This window comes from Mobula hypostoma, chromosome 3, assembly GCF_963921235.1.
Source record: "Mobula hypostoma chromosome 3, sMobHyp1.1, whole genome shotgun sequence".
In the NCBI taxonomy this organism is placed as follows: domain Eukaryota; kingdom Metazoa; phylum Chordata; class Chondrichthyes; order Myliobatiformes; family Myliobatidae; genus Mobula; species Mobula hypostoma.
Window position 1 is genome coordinate 211213753 of NC_086099.1, and position 15276 is coordinate 211229028.

The 15276-nt window shown below is 43.3% G+C and overlaps 1 protein-coding gene across 5 annotated transcripts in view; it reads right to left on the reverse strand.

Moving 5' to 3' along the window:
- dpp6a (dipeptidyl-peptidase 6a) overlaps positions 1 to 15276 on the reverse strand; it is a 1586533-nt gene that overhangs the window by 300027 nt on the left and 1271230 nt on the right. For all 5 annotated transcript variants that reach the window (XM_063044436.1, XM_063044438.1, XM_063044435.1 and 2 more), the window contains exon 4: positions 14951 to 15045. In XM_063044436.1, coding sequence (XP_062900506.1) covers positions 14951 to 15045 — 95 coding nt within the window. The remainder of the gene's footprint in view (positions 1 to 14950; positions 15046 to 15276) is intronic.

Sequence of the window (15276 nt, forward strand, 5' to 3'; positions counted from 1 at the left end):
TCTTAATATTTTGGAGATGTTTCCTTGTCATCCTTGGCAGCAACAATGATGTCATCCAAGTAACAGTGAGTGCCTGGGCAGTTTCGCAGCACCTGGTCCATAGCTTTCGGCCAGTGTGCAGATGACGATGCTACTCCAAAAATATACCTGTTATAGCAATAAAGTCCTTTGTGAGTGTTTATGGTGAGAAACACTTTAGACACTTCTTCTGTCTCCAGCTGTAAGTAGGCCTCAGCTAGGTCCACTTTGCAGAAGTACTTTCCTCCAGAAAGGTTTGCAAAGACATCTTCTACTAGAACAAAGGGTATTGATCTACTTTCAGTACTGGGTTGATGGTGACCTTAAAATCGCCACAGATGCTGAGAAACCCATTACCACAGATCCTAAGAGACCGATTCTCCTTGGCTACTGAGACCTTGGCATTGGCCATGGACTCCACTCAACCTTGGAAAGAATTCCTTCAGCCTCCATGTGATCTAGCTCACTGGTTACTTTATCACAGATGGCATAAGGAACCAGAGGGATTTTGTAAAACCGGTAGGGCATTTTCATTTAACACTATTTTACCCTTGGTATGTTTGTGTTTTCCAGTGATATCCTTGAATAATGTTGGGAAACCATCCATACCTTTCTTAGTTTGTTTTCAGTTGACGCTATTGCAAGGCATGCAAATGGTGGGTGGATCTCCCATCAAGTTATAATTGTCTCAACCAATCACATGCCCACATTGCTGCCCTCCTGTTTTTACCACATACAAGCTCAATGTGGCTTGTTCATTGTTATCAATGTCATTCTCGCAGGAGTCATCTTTTTTCCAGTGTAAGGTCTTAATTAGATACCTGCAGGGTTCAGTACCTTTGAAATGCTGTTCAAACTCATCTTGTGGAATGGCTGAAACAGCCAAGCCGGTGACCAATTCCATTTTAATTAATTTGCCACTCACTTTTGGTGTAAGCCATATTACTTTTCTCTTGACGAAGGGTCTCGGCCTGAAACGTCCACTGCACCTCTTCCTACAGATGCTGCCTGGCCTGCTGCGTTCACCAGCAACTTTGATGTGTGTTGCTTGAATTTCCAGCATCTGCAGAATTCCTGTTGTTTGCTTTTCTCTTGTTACTTTTCACATTGTAAATCTCAAGGCTACCTAGTCCTGTATCACCCTCGTCATTATCAGGTTTTTTTCATTAACAGCATGCATATTAGTGCTCTTTTTGAATCTGACACTTGACTTCTTATCTTTTTTAATTCCCTGGGCACTCCATTTATTTTTGTCTGCCAACGTGTTCTTTGTATGTGTCCCACTTTGTTGTATTTTCTGCAAATTTCAGCTTTAAATCTGCATCGGTCTGCTTTATGCAAGCCCCTGCCACAATGGTAACACAATTTGTTTGGCCAGGCTGGTTTCAAAAAAGCTATTTTGTTCACACTCCCTGTCATTCCTGACTGCTGAAACGCAATTGTATCTCCAACTATTGTATCTATTGATACAGTGATTCCACTGCTCTTTTAAATGTCAGCTGTGCTTCAGTTAGGAGCCATTTTTGAATGTTTTCTTTTCAGATTCCACAAACTAAATGATATTTCAGTGCATCTTTATATCCATCAAGTGACAATACTCAGACAACTTCTTCAATTCAGCTACACAAGCTGATAAGGAGTCCCTTTCATTTTGATTCTTCTTATGAAACCTAAACTGTTCTGCATTCAACAATGGTTTTGGATCTAAATGTTCTTGCATTACTTTCATGATATCAGCAAAGCTCATTTTGGCTTGCTTGGGTGAAACAGTTAAACTTCTAAACCAACTGTATGTTTTTCCACCTATTACACTCAGCAAAACTGGCACTTGTTTCTCATTGGCGATTTCATTTGCTTCAAGATACTGCTGAATTCATTCAGTATAGATCAAATGGTTATCTTTCGTGTAATCGAATGCATCTTTCTTTCCAATGTAGCCAGCCACTTCTGCTTTTCCTTTTATGAGTATTATCACTTGGCACTCACTGTTTATGTATCTGTGAATTTCATCCATTTTCTGCACTATTTTTAACTCGATTGTCTCTGTCCTCTCTGAAGATCACGTGCTATGTTTTCTTCTAAATCAAGAACCTTGTGCTTTTTTTAAAATCGAGTGTCTCGCTGCGTGATGTTCATTTAAATGGTGAGGTTCATTTAAAATTGTCTCATTGCCACTGTTATTTTTTCTAACTCCAAAATATAAAACTAAGTGAAAGAAAAATACAGAGCTGGGGATTGTTTAGTTTTTTCTTACTTTAGTGAGACATGTATTTTTAGGGTGTCATGGCATTCACGTACTTCATACATGTAACCTGCAATGAGTTATGTCAACAACAAAGAATGCTTAATCAAACAATATATTTACAGTATTACTCCTGATAAAGAGGGAAACCAAAATAATAAATGTGTGGGCTTCCTGAACTCCAAAGGCAAAATAATAACTCATCATAAACTACCAAACTAATACTGGGACCTGAATCTTTTAGATAAGATAGCCAGAATTAATGTTTTTTCCTGGGTAGAAATGTCAAATACCAGGGGTATTCCAGTCAAATGTTATATATAGAGGTAGTACTAGAGGTAGTTCGGAGGTCAGAAAAGTTAGGGTGCCATGGTAGTGTAACAGCCAGTCCGATGCTTTTAAAACTCGGGGTGTTCTAGAGTTTAGGGTTCATTTCCAGCACCGTTCTGCAGGGATATCCTGCTCATGAAATGTATGGGTTTTCCTCGGGTACTCTGGTTTCGTCCCACAGCCCAAAAACCTACCCGGTAGGTTAATAGGTTATTGTAAATTGTTCCATGATGAGGTTAGGGTTAATCGGGTTTGTCGGATGTTGCTGGGGCAGCGTGCTCGAAAGGCCAGAAGGGCCGACTGCGTGCTGTATCACTAAATAAAATAAAAGTTTAATGGAGGTGAGTAGGACAAGTATTATTTTTTAAACATAGAAAGTGTTAGGTGCCTGGATGCATTGTCGGGGTGGTAGTGGAAGAAAATATATTCAGGAGGAGTTCAAGAGGCATTAGGAACCTTCAGCAGGATCTCGTCACAGAAAAGCAACTGTCTATTCTCCTCCACAGGTGCTGCCTGACTTGTTGAATTCTGCCAGAATTTTGTGTGTATTACTCAAGATTTCAGCATCTGCAGAATCTCTTGCATAATCACCGTTGTTTCTTTCCAGCACTGTTCATCATTGCAGAAATGTGATCAAACTGATATATTTTTAAAGATTTAATTCCTATTCTATTTATTACAAACACAAAAAATTCTGCGAGAAATCCAGAGAAACACACAGAAAATGCTGGAGGAACTCAGCAGGCCAGGAAGTATCTATGGAGAGGGGAAAAAAAAGAGTTGACTTTTTGGGCCAAGACCTGATGAAGGGTCTTGGCCCTGAATGTCAACCCTTTTGTCCTCTCCATAGATGCTGCCTGCCCTGCTGAGTTCCTCCAGCACTTTGTATTTATTACAACCTTGTTTCCGTGCCAAACACTTAAAATAAACTAATTCATAACTTTTGACAAGAAAATTTGATGCAAATATGTTAATCAATGTGCTAAAATTACCACTTTAGAGCCAACTTCTAATTAAGTTGCTCCTGTACTTTTCACATTATTATCACACGCTGCTTTTCGGTGCTGTCAACTTGTGTAGAATGACTAAATAGAGGAGAAAGACCTTTCTATACTATCCCAAGCAAACACACTCAAGACTAACCACTCTGGTGCTACAGTTAAGTGGCAGTCCCAATTCCCACTCCAATTATCCTTGTCACTTTGTGACTGCCAGTTTAGCACTGCTCTTGGAAATTTTATTCCGTGGACCAGTATCCATTAAAAACTACATTAAGACTGCCCAAGCTTGTTTTACAAAAATGCCTGCAGCAATCAGAAGAGAGAAAACCTTTATATCATTAAGCGAGAATGGGTAAGCTCTGAAGTATTAGTTAAGTAGAATTCACAGCAAATTGACTGGGGTGGGGGAGCAGAGCACCTCTAGGTGACTGCCTCATTCTGAGTCGTAGTTTGATGGAGCTACCTTATTAAGTCCTTTTAATAATTTAAAGTCTTTAATTATGTATCACTTTATTTTTGTTTCACTATTGAAACTAGACATCAATTACTTACAATTCATTTGTAAGCAGCTCAAAGATGCAATTACAAAGAAGGCATGTCAGCACCTTTACTTTCTTAGAAGCAGATGATCTGGCATCTCAACGAATATTCTAACAAACCTTGGCAGATACACTGTTGAAAGCCCTTAACTTCTTCCACCTCTTCCCTCCCAGTTTCCTACTTCATCTTCGCTACCCAAACATCTTCCCCCTCTCCTGGTCTCAGCTATAACCTGCTAGCTGATTTTCATTACTCCCTTCCCCTCCCCACCTTTGTTATTCTCTGTCTCCTTTCTTTCCAGTCCTAATGAAAAGACTTGACCTATTTATTCCCTTCCATAGATGCTGCCTGACTTGCTGAGTTCCCCTAGTATTTTCTGTCTGCTGGAAGTATCCTAACCGGTTGCATCATGGCCTGGTATGGCAATTTCAATGCAGAAGGCGGCTGCAGGGATTCAAGAAGCTGCAGAGAATCATGGACACCCCATCCATCTTGGGCTCAGCCCTCCCCACCACTGACAGCACCTGCAGGAGGTGCTCGGTCATGCCCTCTTCCCGCTGCTACCATTGAGCAGGAAGAACGGAATTCCGAAGTCCCACACACCAAGTTCAAGAACAGCTACTTCCCCACATGTTAAGTGGGAGGACTTCAGAAATAAATTTTTGAGAGTACAAAGCTGGTATGTGCCTGTCAGGATAAAAGGTGAAGATAACAGGTGTAGGGGACCTTGGTTTTCAAGAGATATTGAGACCCTTGTGAAGAAAAAATGGAGGTGCATAGCAGATGAAGGCAAGAAGGAACAAATGAATTGCTTATGGAGTATAAGAAATACGAGATAACACTTAAGAAAGAAATCAGGATGGCTCAAAGAAGGCATGTAGCAGACAAGGTGAAGAAGAATCCTATGGGATTCTACAGATATGTTAAGAGCTAAAAGGTTGCAAAGAACAAAATTTGTCCTCCGGAAGATCAGAATGGTAATCTATGTGTGGAGCCAACAGAGATGGGGGAGATCTTAAATATATTTTTGCATCTGTATTTACTTGGGAGACAAACATGGAGTGTATAGAAATGAGGCAAAGTGGGGTCAACTTCATCGACCCTGCACACAATTCAGAGGAGGACGTGTTTGCCGTCCTGAGGCAAATCAGGGTAGATAAATCCCCAGGTCCTGACAAGGTGTTCCTTCAGACCCTGTAGAGGCAAATGCAAGAAATTGCAGGGGGCCTTAGCAGAGATAATATTTAAATCATCCTTAGCAACAGGTGAGGTACTAGAGGATTAGAGGATAGCCACTGCTGTTCCGCTGTTTAAGAAAGGCTCTAAAAATAAGCCAAGAAACTATCGACCGGTGAGCCTGACATCAGTAGTGGGAGAGTTATTGCAAGTTATTCTAAGGGACTGGATATATGGGTATTTGGATAGACACGGACTGATTAAGGATAGTCAGCATAGATGCAGACAAAGCAGAGGATCTTGCCTACATCGACTTTAGCAAGGCATTTCACAGGGTCCCACACGAGAAGTTAGTCAAGAAGGTACAGTCACTCAGCATCCAAGATGAGGTAGTAAATTTGATTAGACATTGCCTTTGTGGGAGAAGCCAGAGAGTGGTCATAGATCACCGCAGCCCGTCTCACTGTGGAGTGCCACAGGGATCGGTGCTGGGTCCGTTGTTCGTCATCTATATCAGTGATCTGGATGATAGTGTGGTTAACTGGATCAGCAAATTTGCAGATGACATCAAGATTGGCAGTGTAGTGGACAGTGAGGAAGGCTATCATTCCTTGCAGAGGGATCAGCATCAGGTGGAAAAACCACTGATGGGATTTAATGCAGTAAAGTGCGAGGTGTTGTACTTTCGTAGGACCAACCAGGGTAGGTCTTACACAGTAAATGGTAGGGCACTGAGGACTGCAGTAGAACAAAAGGATGTGGGAATGCAGATTCATAATTCATTGGAAGCGGTATCACAGGTAGACAGGGTTGTAGAGAAAGCTTTTGGCACATTGGTCTTCATAAATAAAAGTACTGAGTATAGGAGATGGGATGTTAAGTTGAAGTTGTATAAGACATTGGTGAGGCTGAATTTGCAGTATTGTCTGCAGTTTTGGTCATTTACCTACAGGAAAGATGCAAAATAAGGTTAAAAGTGTACAGAGAAAGCTTTCGAGGATGTTGCTGGGTCTGGAGGACCTGACTTATAAGGAAAGATTAGGTTAGGACTTGATTCCTTGGAATGTGGATGATTGAGAGGAAATTATGAGGAGTATAGACAGGGTAAATGCAAGAGGGCTTTTTCCACTGAGGTTGGGTGGGACTATAACTAGAGGTTATAGGTTAAGGGTGAAAGGTGAAAATTTTAAGAGGAACTTGGGGAAAATTTCTTCATGAGAGTGTGGAATGAACAAGCGGTGCATGCGAGATCAATTTCAATGTTTAATAGAAGTTTGAATATGTTCATGGATGGTAGAGTATAGAGAGCTATGGTCACAGAGGATGTTGATGGAAGTAGGTAGTCTAAATGGTTTGGCATGGACTAGATGAGCTAAAGGGCTGTTTCTGTGCTGTACTTTTTTATGACTGTAAACCTCAAGACCCTGAACTGACCTCCTCAACCTGAGCAACAGAACAATATAGACTACCTCTTGCACTATCTTAGACCTGTCTTGGGCTGCTCCCTTACTCCAAACGTTTTGCTGCGAGTTTGACATGCTCTTATTTTGCAATCTTTTTTCTTCATTGTCACGTATAATTTATGTGTCGAGCATTGCCTGAATTTACAAGTCTGTGATACCGTTGTCAGCCAGTGTTTCTCTTTATTAGTACCGCACTGAATTTGCATACATGGTAATCAACCTGACATGACTTAAAGTTCTCCAACTTCAAAGCAAATTAAGACGATGCATCAGCAAGTAACAAATTAAAGAGTGTTTCTTCTGCTACCATGAAGATAAAGAGAACTTGTTAAAAGGGATAGCAATTTGTTGAACTATTGGCAAAGAAATCACATCCAACCTTATTGGGATACCCATTAGTAATGTTGTACAGCTGCTGAGAACTCAGTTTACTTGATTCCCCAAGAGGAGTACTTGTTTGCCAGCATGGACATAGTGGAAAGAATGGCCTGCTTTATGGTAGTGGAGCAGTTAGTGTGTTGCTTTAAGCACCAGCAATCACCAATTGGGGTTCAATTCCCACCGTTGTCTGTAAGGAGTTTGTATTTTCTCCCTGCGATAGCATGGCTTTCCTCTGGGTGCTCTGGTTTCCTCCCACATTCCAAAGACGTATGATTAGGGTGAGTGAGTTGTGGGCATGCTACGTGTGGGCATGCTACGTTTGCGCATAAAGTGTGATGAAACTTGTGGGCTCCCTTCAGTGCAATCCATGGTGATCCGATTTGATGCAAACAACATGTCTGTTCAAATATATATGTGACAAATAAAGCTAATCTTTAATCTTCCTTGAAGTGTATAGCACAATGCCCCAAGATTGCCTTTTTGTCTTTCTGGGCATGTGGTGATCACGTCCCAAACTGTCATCTGAGATTTGATTGCAATATTTTGCTGGAGCCTATTTTCCTGCCAGCTTAATTGTGTTCCAAATACTAGTTTTCATCAAATATCTGCCAATTTTTCCTTATCAAGTGCAAAGATAAAAAACTGAATAAAAATTCAACCCAGCGATACATTTCTTTTTCAACCAACTGTGTAGTTTCAATATCAAATCAATGAGAGCTCATCTGGGATAATGATCTATCAAAACTGCTTATAAGTGAATAAAGCTCTGTAAAATCTCCTGTTTTCCTTCTATTAGCCAATAATAATATCTCTCTAATCTCTCCTTCAAACAGCAGTCTCCCACCTCTGGCAGCATCCTGCTGAATCTGTGCTATGTCCTTGCTACGATTTTCTGGCCTGTTGTAGCATGGTTAAAATTACACTCAGTATTCTGACACAGACTGAATGTGAAACCTTTATCAGTTCTGTATTCCAGTACACTATGGCGCTATTCTTACAATACACCATGCATCTGGCTCTTTGTAAAGATTCTGCAATAACATATTAGACCATAAGACAAAGCAACAGAATTAGGCCATTCAGCCCATTGAGTCTGCTTTGCCATTCCATGATGGCTGATTTATTATTCCTCTCAACTCCATTCTCCTGCCTTCTCCCCTTAATACCTTTGACAACCTTATTAATCAAGAACCTATCAAAGTCTGTTTAAATATACCCAAAGACTTGGTCTCCATAGCCATCTGTGGTAATGAATTCGACAGATTCTTAACCATTTGTCTTCAGAAATTCCTCCTCATCTCTGTCCTAAAGGGACATCTTTCTATTCTGAGGCTGTGCCCTCTGGTCTTGGACTCCCTCACTATAGGAAACATCCTTTCCAAGTCCACTCTATCTAGGCCTTTGAATATTTGATAGGTTTCAATGAGATTCCCCATCCCCTCCCATGTTCTTCTAAATCCATTGAGTGTAGACCCTAAGCCATCGAGTGCTCCTCATACATTAACCCTTTCATTCCTGGATCATTCTTGTGAACCTCCTCTGGATCCTCTCCAACGCCAGTACATCCTGTCTTAGATAAAGGGTGCAAAGGCAATTTATATTGTTTTATATAATTTTACCAATGTATTCAGGGTAATGAGGAGTAGTCACTGATGTGAATGGAAAAAAATAGAGCAAGATCCCACAAACAGCAATGCAGCAAAAGCACAGTATCTAGCCTAGAGGGATTTAACACAAGAGGTTCTGCTGATGCTGGAAATCTTGAACAACATACACAAAACGCTGGAGCAACTCAGCAAGTCAGGTCGCATCTATGGAAAGGAATAAACATTCAATGTTTAGGGCTGAGACCCTTCATCAGTCCTGAAAGGGAAGCATGGTAGTGTAATGCCTTACAGTGCTAACGACCCAGGTTCAAATCCCGCTGCTGTCTGTAAGGAGTTTGTATGTTCACCTTACGACTGCGTTGGCCTCCTCTGGGCACTCCAGCTTCCTCCCACATTCTAAAGTTGCCTGGGTTAGTGTCATGAAATTTGTTGTCTTTGTGGCACGAGTACAGTGCAATAAAATAATAAAAGAAAACAAATCAGTGAATTGGAGTTGTTGTTTCATATGGCAGGTGTTTTGCTCTTCACGATTCTAATTGGTTTTTGTCAAGCCATACTCCTCCAGCTCGTGGCCGCATCGATGGACGATGGCAAAGCCGTCTCAGATCTTGGTGAGAGGGCATATTGGACCAGGTGGAGGGCGTCCTTGGTTGGGGCCCCACAGGGGCAAGCTGGGGTTTGTCAGGCACCCCATCGACGTCCTGTGGAGGCTTGCACGATTGAAGGACTCCATCAGGGCCACCCATGCTGGAACAGCTGAGGATGAAATGTCAGATGAAGATTGATCCAACTGACAGTGTGATCCCGGGCCACACTTCATCACCAGGTAGTGAATTTTATGTATATATACACACACACACACATATACATACACAAAAACGGAAATTTAAAAAGGAGTGAAGTAGTGTTCATGGGTTCGACGTCCATTCAGAAATCTGGTGGCAGAGGGGAGGAAGAAGCTGTTCCTGGATCACTGAGTGTGTGCCTTCAGGCTTCTGTATCTCCCTCCTGACGGTAGTAATGAGAACAAGGCATGTCCTGGGTGGTGAGGGTCCTCAATGATGGATGCCACCTTTTTGAGGTACTGCTCCTTGAAGATGTCCTGGATACTATGGAGGCTGGTGCCTATGATGGAGGTGACTTAAGCCCAATTTATACTTCTGCATCAAATGTACGCCGTAGGTACCGCGTACCCTATGGGGTACCCTATGCTGTAGGGTGACGTGCACCTCCCCAAAAAAGTAACTCACGCGTCGTGGCGACACAGACCGCAACAACTGTGATTGGTCCGCTTGGTAGCATCGCATTTCCTCCTACGCATTTCCGGTTGCTTTTCTCCACCATGTCTGTACACTGATGCGAAATAAATGGTTGGAGACGATGAACCAAATCGTCAAATCTACCTGTTGACATCCGAAAATATTTGAAGAGCATTTCCTCGTCCATGTCTCTCATGAAGAAACTCAACACGGAGGCATAGAAACCCCACCACCAACTAGCGTTTTGGCGGTGAATTGCAGAGTGATGCAGACACAACTACGCATGCTCGCTACGGCGTAGGGCTATGCAAAAGTATACATCAAGCCTACGGCGTAGCCCTTACGCACAAGTATAAATCAGCCTTAAATTTCCAGCTCCCTGCAGCTTATTTCGATCCTATGCAATAGTCCCCCTCCCCACCAGACGGTGATTCAGCCAGTTAGAATGCTCTCCATGGTACACCTGCAGAAATAACTTGTGACAAATAAGGATAATCTAATCTCATCTGAATCACAATTGCACAGTTCTTTTAATGCAATTCAAACAATAGAAGCTTTGAATGTGGTGGGGTATCACTCCACGAACAGTTCAAGATCCCACAATGCTGGCATTTATCATCAGAAAATCCAATCCTGCCTTCAGTCTTATGCAGTCAGTCAGTGTAAGGCATGAAAACTCAACAGGCTCAGCTTCAGTGATGATCAATGTGAAGCACGAAGAATAAGTTTCCCTGGGGACAAAGATACTGGAAACTGGAGCAAAATGCAAAGTGTTGGAGGAACTCGACAGGTCAAGCAGCAGGAGGAAAAGGGATAAATGACATTTTTGGTCACGACCCACGCAGCAAGAGAATTTCATTTCCAAGTCACTTGTCCTGATTTGGCAATACACTGGCCCCCCTCCATTGCTGCTGGTTCAAAATCCAGGAAACCCCCACCCAGTGGCGTTACGGGATTACATGCACAGCAAGGAGTGCCACTCCTCTGTACTCTGTTCACCTCCAGCATCTCTAGGGCCATGGGAGACAACAGAATGAGCTGCAGAAACAAACTACAAATTACTTGGATATGAATTGTGAAATAACTAATACGACGGGGAATAATTTTAAGATGTTGGTGGAAAGTATTAGGAGGATGTCGGAGGTATTTTTTTTTACTCAGAGAGTGGTGGGTGCATGCAGTGCTCTGCTGGGGTGGTGGTAGAGGCAGATACATTAGGGACATTTAACAACTCTTAGACACAAGGATGATAGGAAATATGGAGGGCTATGTCGGAGGGAACGGTTACATTGATCCTGCAGAAGGTTAAAGGGACAGCAGAACATAGTGGGCTGAAGGGCCTGCACTCTGCTGTAATGGTCTATGCTGTATGAAAGGAAGCCACTTGACCCCTTGGATCCTACCAGCTCCTAGCAAGGTAATCCCATTTGTATTTCCCTGTAGCCCTGCTCCCTGGAGGTAGCGTTATAGGTGCTGTCTTGCCTGGTTGCCCCTTTGGTTCCTTTGCCACATCTCCTCAGTAAGGAGGCAAATTCATCAACATCATCATTATGTGCTGTGTCTGTATGACGTGGGCGATCTTGGTCTACCATGACTGTTCTTGGCAAATTTTTCTATAGAAGTAGTTTGCCATTGCCTTCTTTTGGGCGGTGTCTTTAGAAGATGAGTGATTCCAGACATTATCAACACTCTTCAGAGATTGTCTGCCTGGAGTCAGTGGTCGCATAACCAGGACTTGTGATATGCACCAGCTGCTCAAATGACCATCTTCTCCCATGGCTTCAGGTGACCCTAAACAGGTGGCCAAGCAGGTGCTACACCTTGCCCAAGGGTGACCTGCAGGCTAGCGGAGGGAAGGAGCACCTTACACCTCCTTTGGTAGAGTTGCATTTCCACCCTGACACCCAAAGGAGGCAATTTAATGCAGCCAATGAACCTATCAGTATAACTTTAGGATATGTGAGGTGGGGGGAGGTAGGGCACCTTGGGGGATCCTATGGAGTGGCAGAGGGAATGAGCAAACTTCACACAGGCAACTCTGGACCATGAACCTGAAGTCTTGAGGTCGTTGCGACCGCTGACCGCTGCCTCATGGGTTGACCCCTTAGACTTCCGGTAAGATGATGCCGCATTCGAATGCACCGGCCTCTCAGAGGCCAACCAAAGGTACACTTTTCTTTTTAAAGTGTGTTTTTTATGATTATACTGGACTCCAAGAACAATGGGTACAGCAGGCCTACTGCATCAGTGATCAGTTCGTTGTTCAGAGCAGCCGGCTGGAGTGTCGAAGGAGAAGCCGGTGCTCGAGTCAGAGAAGGAGAAGCTGATGGACGGGTTGGAGAAAGAGAAGCTGGCAGAGGGGCAGGAGAAGGAGAAGCTGGCAGTCAGCCAGGAGAAAGAGAAGCCAGCATTTGGCCGTAGAATGTTCGGAGGAGCTGACCTGAGTGCAGACTGTGCTGCTGCCTGCCTACTCGAAGGCATCAGAGTTGGACATTGATAATGTAACATACTGCAGGCCTGTTTTCCCTTGTTTGGTGGAAAATGGGCGAAGAGGCAGCAGCAGGGCCTCAGATGTAGTGAAGACTAGGCCTCAAGCCACAGGTTTGCCTGCTGCTACGGTCCAGGTGAGATGACGCTGGAGGTGGAGTAGCATGGCGTCCATGCTCGGCTGGGAGCTGGCCTCTCCTGTCAGAGCTGCCCTTTAGTGTTTGTCCAATGGACTGACGGGCTGGATTGCTGCAATTTGTATCATCGATTTACATGTTGCTCAGCGACTTGGACTATACATGTATTTTCTTGCATAATGATGTATATTTTTTTCTCTCTCTCGGTATTTTGAATGTATGTTATGCACCTTGGCCCCAGAGCAATGCCGTCTCATTCAGCTGTATCCATGTTTGGTTTGAAGGATAATTAAACCTGATTTTTATATGATAGCACCATTGACTAGGAGTGAATTTCCATACCTCCTTACAACACCGGAGGTAATTCAGCCTATTACTCAGCAATCCCATCCCTACTAACTTGCTCTGCACCCAATCCTACAAACCTTCCCATTAACCTCCTCCCAGATTCTGCCACTTACCTACAGCCTGGTGGGCAATTGACAATGGTCAATAAATATAACAGTCAGTCAGTCGGCCGACTTTGTTGTGATCAGAGGGTGAATGTGGTAGCTCTACACAGACCACACCGGAGGTCAGGATTGAGCTGGAGCTGTGGGCAGCTGCGCTGCTCAAAGAGCCACTGTGCTGTGAACTTCTAGGCAACTAGTGGCCTTGTACCTCACTTATCATGGGATCCAGACAGCTGAACCATGGGGCCACAAAACACTGCAGATCTAGTAACAATAAACAAGATGCTGGAGGCCGCATGTATAAAGAGAAATGGGCAGTCGATGCTTTGGATCAAGATTGTTCAATTATGACTGTCATACGCACTTCACAACATAATTGAAAGTTGCTAAGACATCAGCAGAAGTGATGGAGAAGTGTGGTTTTCCCTTATGGTTTTCTATTATTGCCACATGCAGAACACACTGAACATCTGGGTTCAACAGAGGCAATCCACATTTTAAGACACACATACTAATTATCCATCAGCAGTTACTTGTTGGTATTTTGTGAAAGTTTAAATTGGTTTATTGTGGGAGGTCCTGAAATTAACTCGAGGCAAAAGATGAGCTGCTGGAAGGGATCAGACGTCGCCTGTTGAGGGACATGGACAGTTGATGTTTTGGGTCAAGACCCTTCATCTGGACTAGAAAAGAAGGGAGAAGTGGTATACTGGGGTGAGGGGAAAGGGTAGGGCAACGGCTGGCAAGTGATAGGCAGATTCAGGGGAGAAAGTCCGATTGGCAGATGGAGGAGAGAAGAGGGGAAAATAGCTACAGAGGTGATGGGAGGAGAACAAGGGATTGAAGATGATTCAATCTCTTAGAAAAGGGTTTTATATATATATATATAGATTTACAGTACTGTGCAAACATCTTAGGCACGTATTTTCAGCTAGGATGCCCAAGACATTTGCATAGTACTGTATTTGTCAATGTGGAGCGGAGAGTGAGTTTGTAAATCTGGCGGGAGCAAAAATGGTGGGAATAGCGAGGGTGGAATGCCATGGGAGGGGTGTGGGACAGGTGGTAGACAAGTGCCAGGGGTGGGGATGGTGCAGGTGCCAACACACCCAGCCCTGAGACACTAGGACAAGGTCACTTGATTCTAAGCAATTGGTTTATTGATCATTTCAGAATGTCTCCCTGGTGCTTCCTGCTCCGTCTCCTCTCCCTTCCCCTTTTCCCCAACAATGATTTCCCTCCCCTTTCCCCCTTCCTATTCTCAGTCTACAATATAGACCCATATCAGAATCAGGTTTATCATCACTCACTTACATTATGATATTTGTGTGTTTTTTTGCAGTAGCAGTACAGTGCAATACATAAAATTACTACAGTGCTGTGCAAAAGTCTTAGCCAGCCTAGCTATATATATGTGCATAAGACTTTTGCATAGTACCACATCATAGCAACTATATATGCTGAAAGGTGAAATACTTAAGAGGAACTTCTTCACTCAGAGGGGTCGGATTGTGACTGTGGAATGAGCTTAATTGTAACATTTAAGAGAAGTTTGGATCGGTACGGTACATAATGAGAAGGTTATGGAAGGCTGTGGTCCAAGTGTGGGTAGATGGGATTAGGCAGAAAACAGGTTGGTACGAATCAGGTAGACTTTCTGAACGAAATATGGAGCATTGAACCAAGTAAAGGAGACATGGGGGGGCGGGAGGAGATGGGAACAGTGGAAGGAAGGGACCCAGCGAGTGAGCGTGAAGGCCAATACAATGGGTGAAGGAGGACAAAGAAACAATGAGGCATCTAACCATATGGTGCAACATCGCTTTTATGAATAAAATGGGGTGAAGAAATGCTTACAAATTTCCGGTTTGTCATCAGAAGTGTTGTGGCCATGGTTTCCACGTTAAGCCTCTCCAGGTTTCCATCCCAGGTACGATACAGCAGCTCGGTATCTGTGAACAAACAGAAGGAAATGGAAATGATTTGCAGGTCACTGGGATTTCACGCTGTCCCTTTAAGAACAACAGTGCACAAATGATGAAACGGAACATAGTTAATGATTCAACATCAGCTCTGGCTATCCTCTGCAGTAGAAAGTCTTGCATTTATGAAGTTTTCAAGATCACAGTAGCATAAACAAAATGCTGAAGGAACTTAGCAGGTCAGGCAGCATCTGTGGAGGA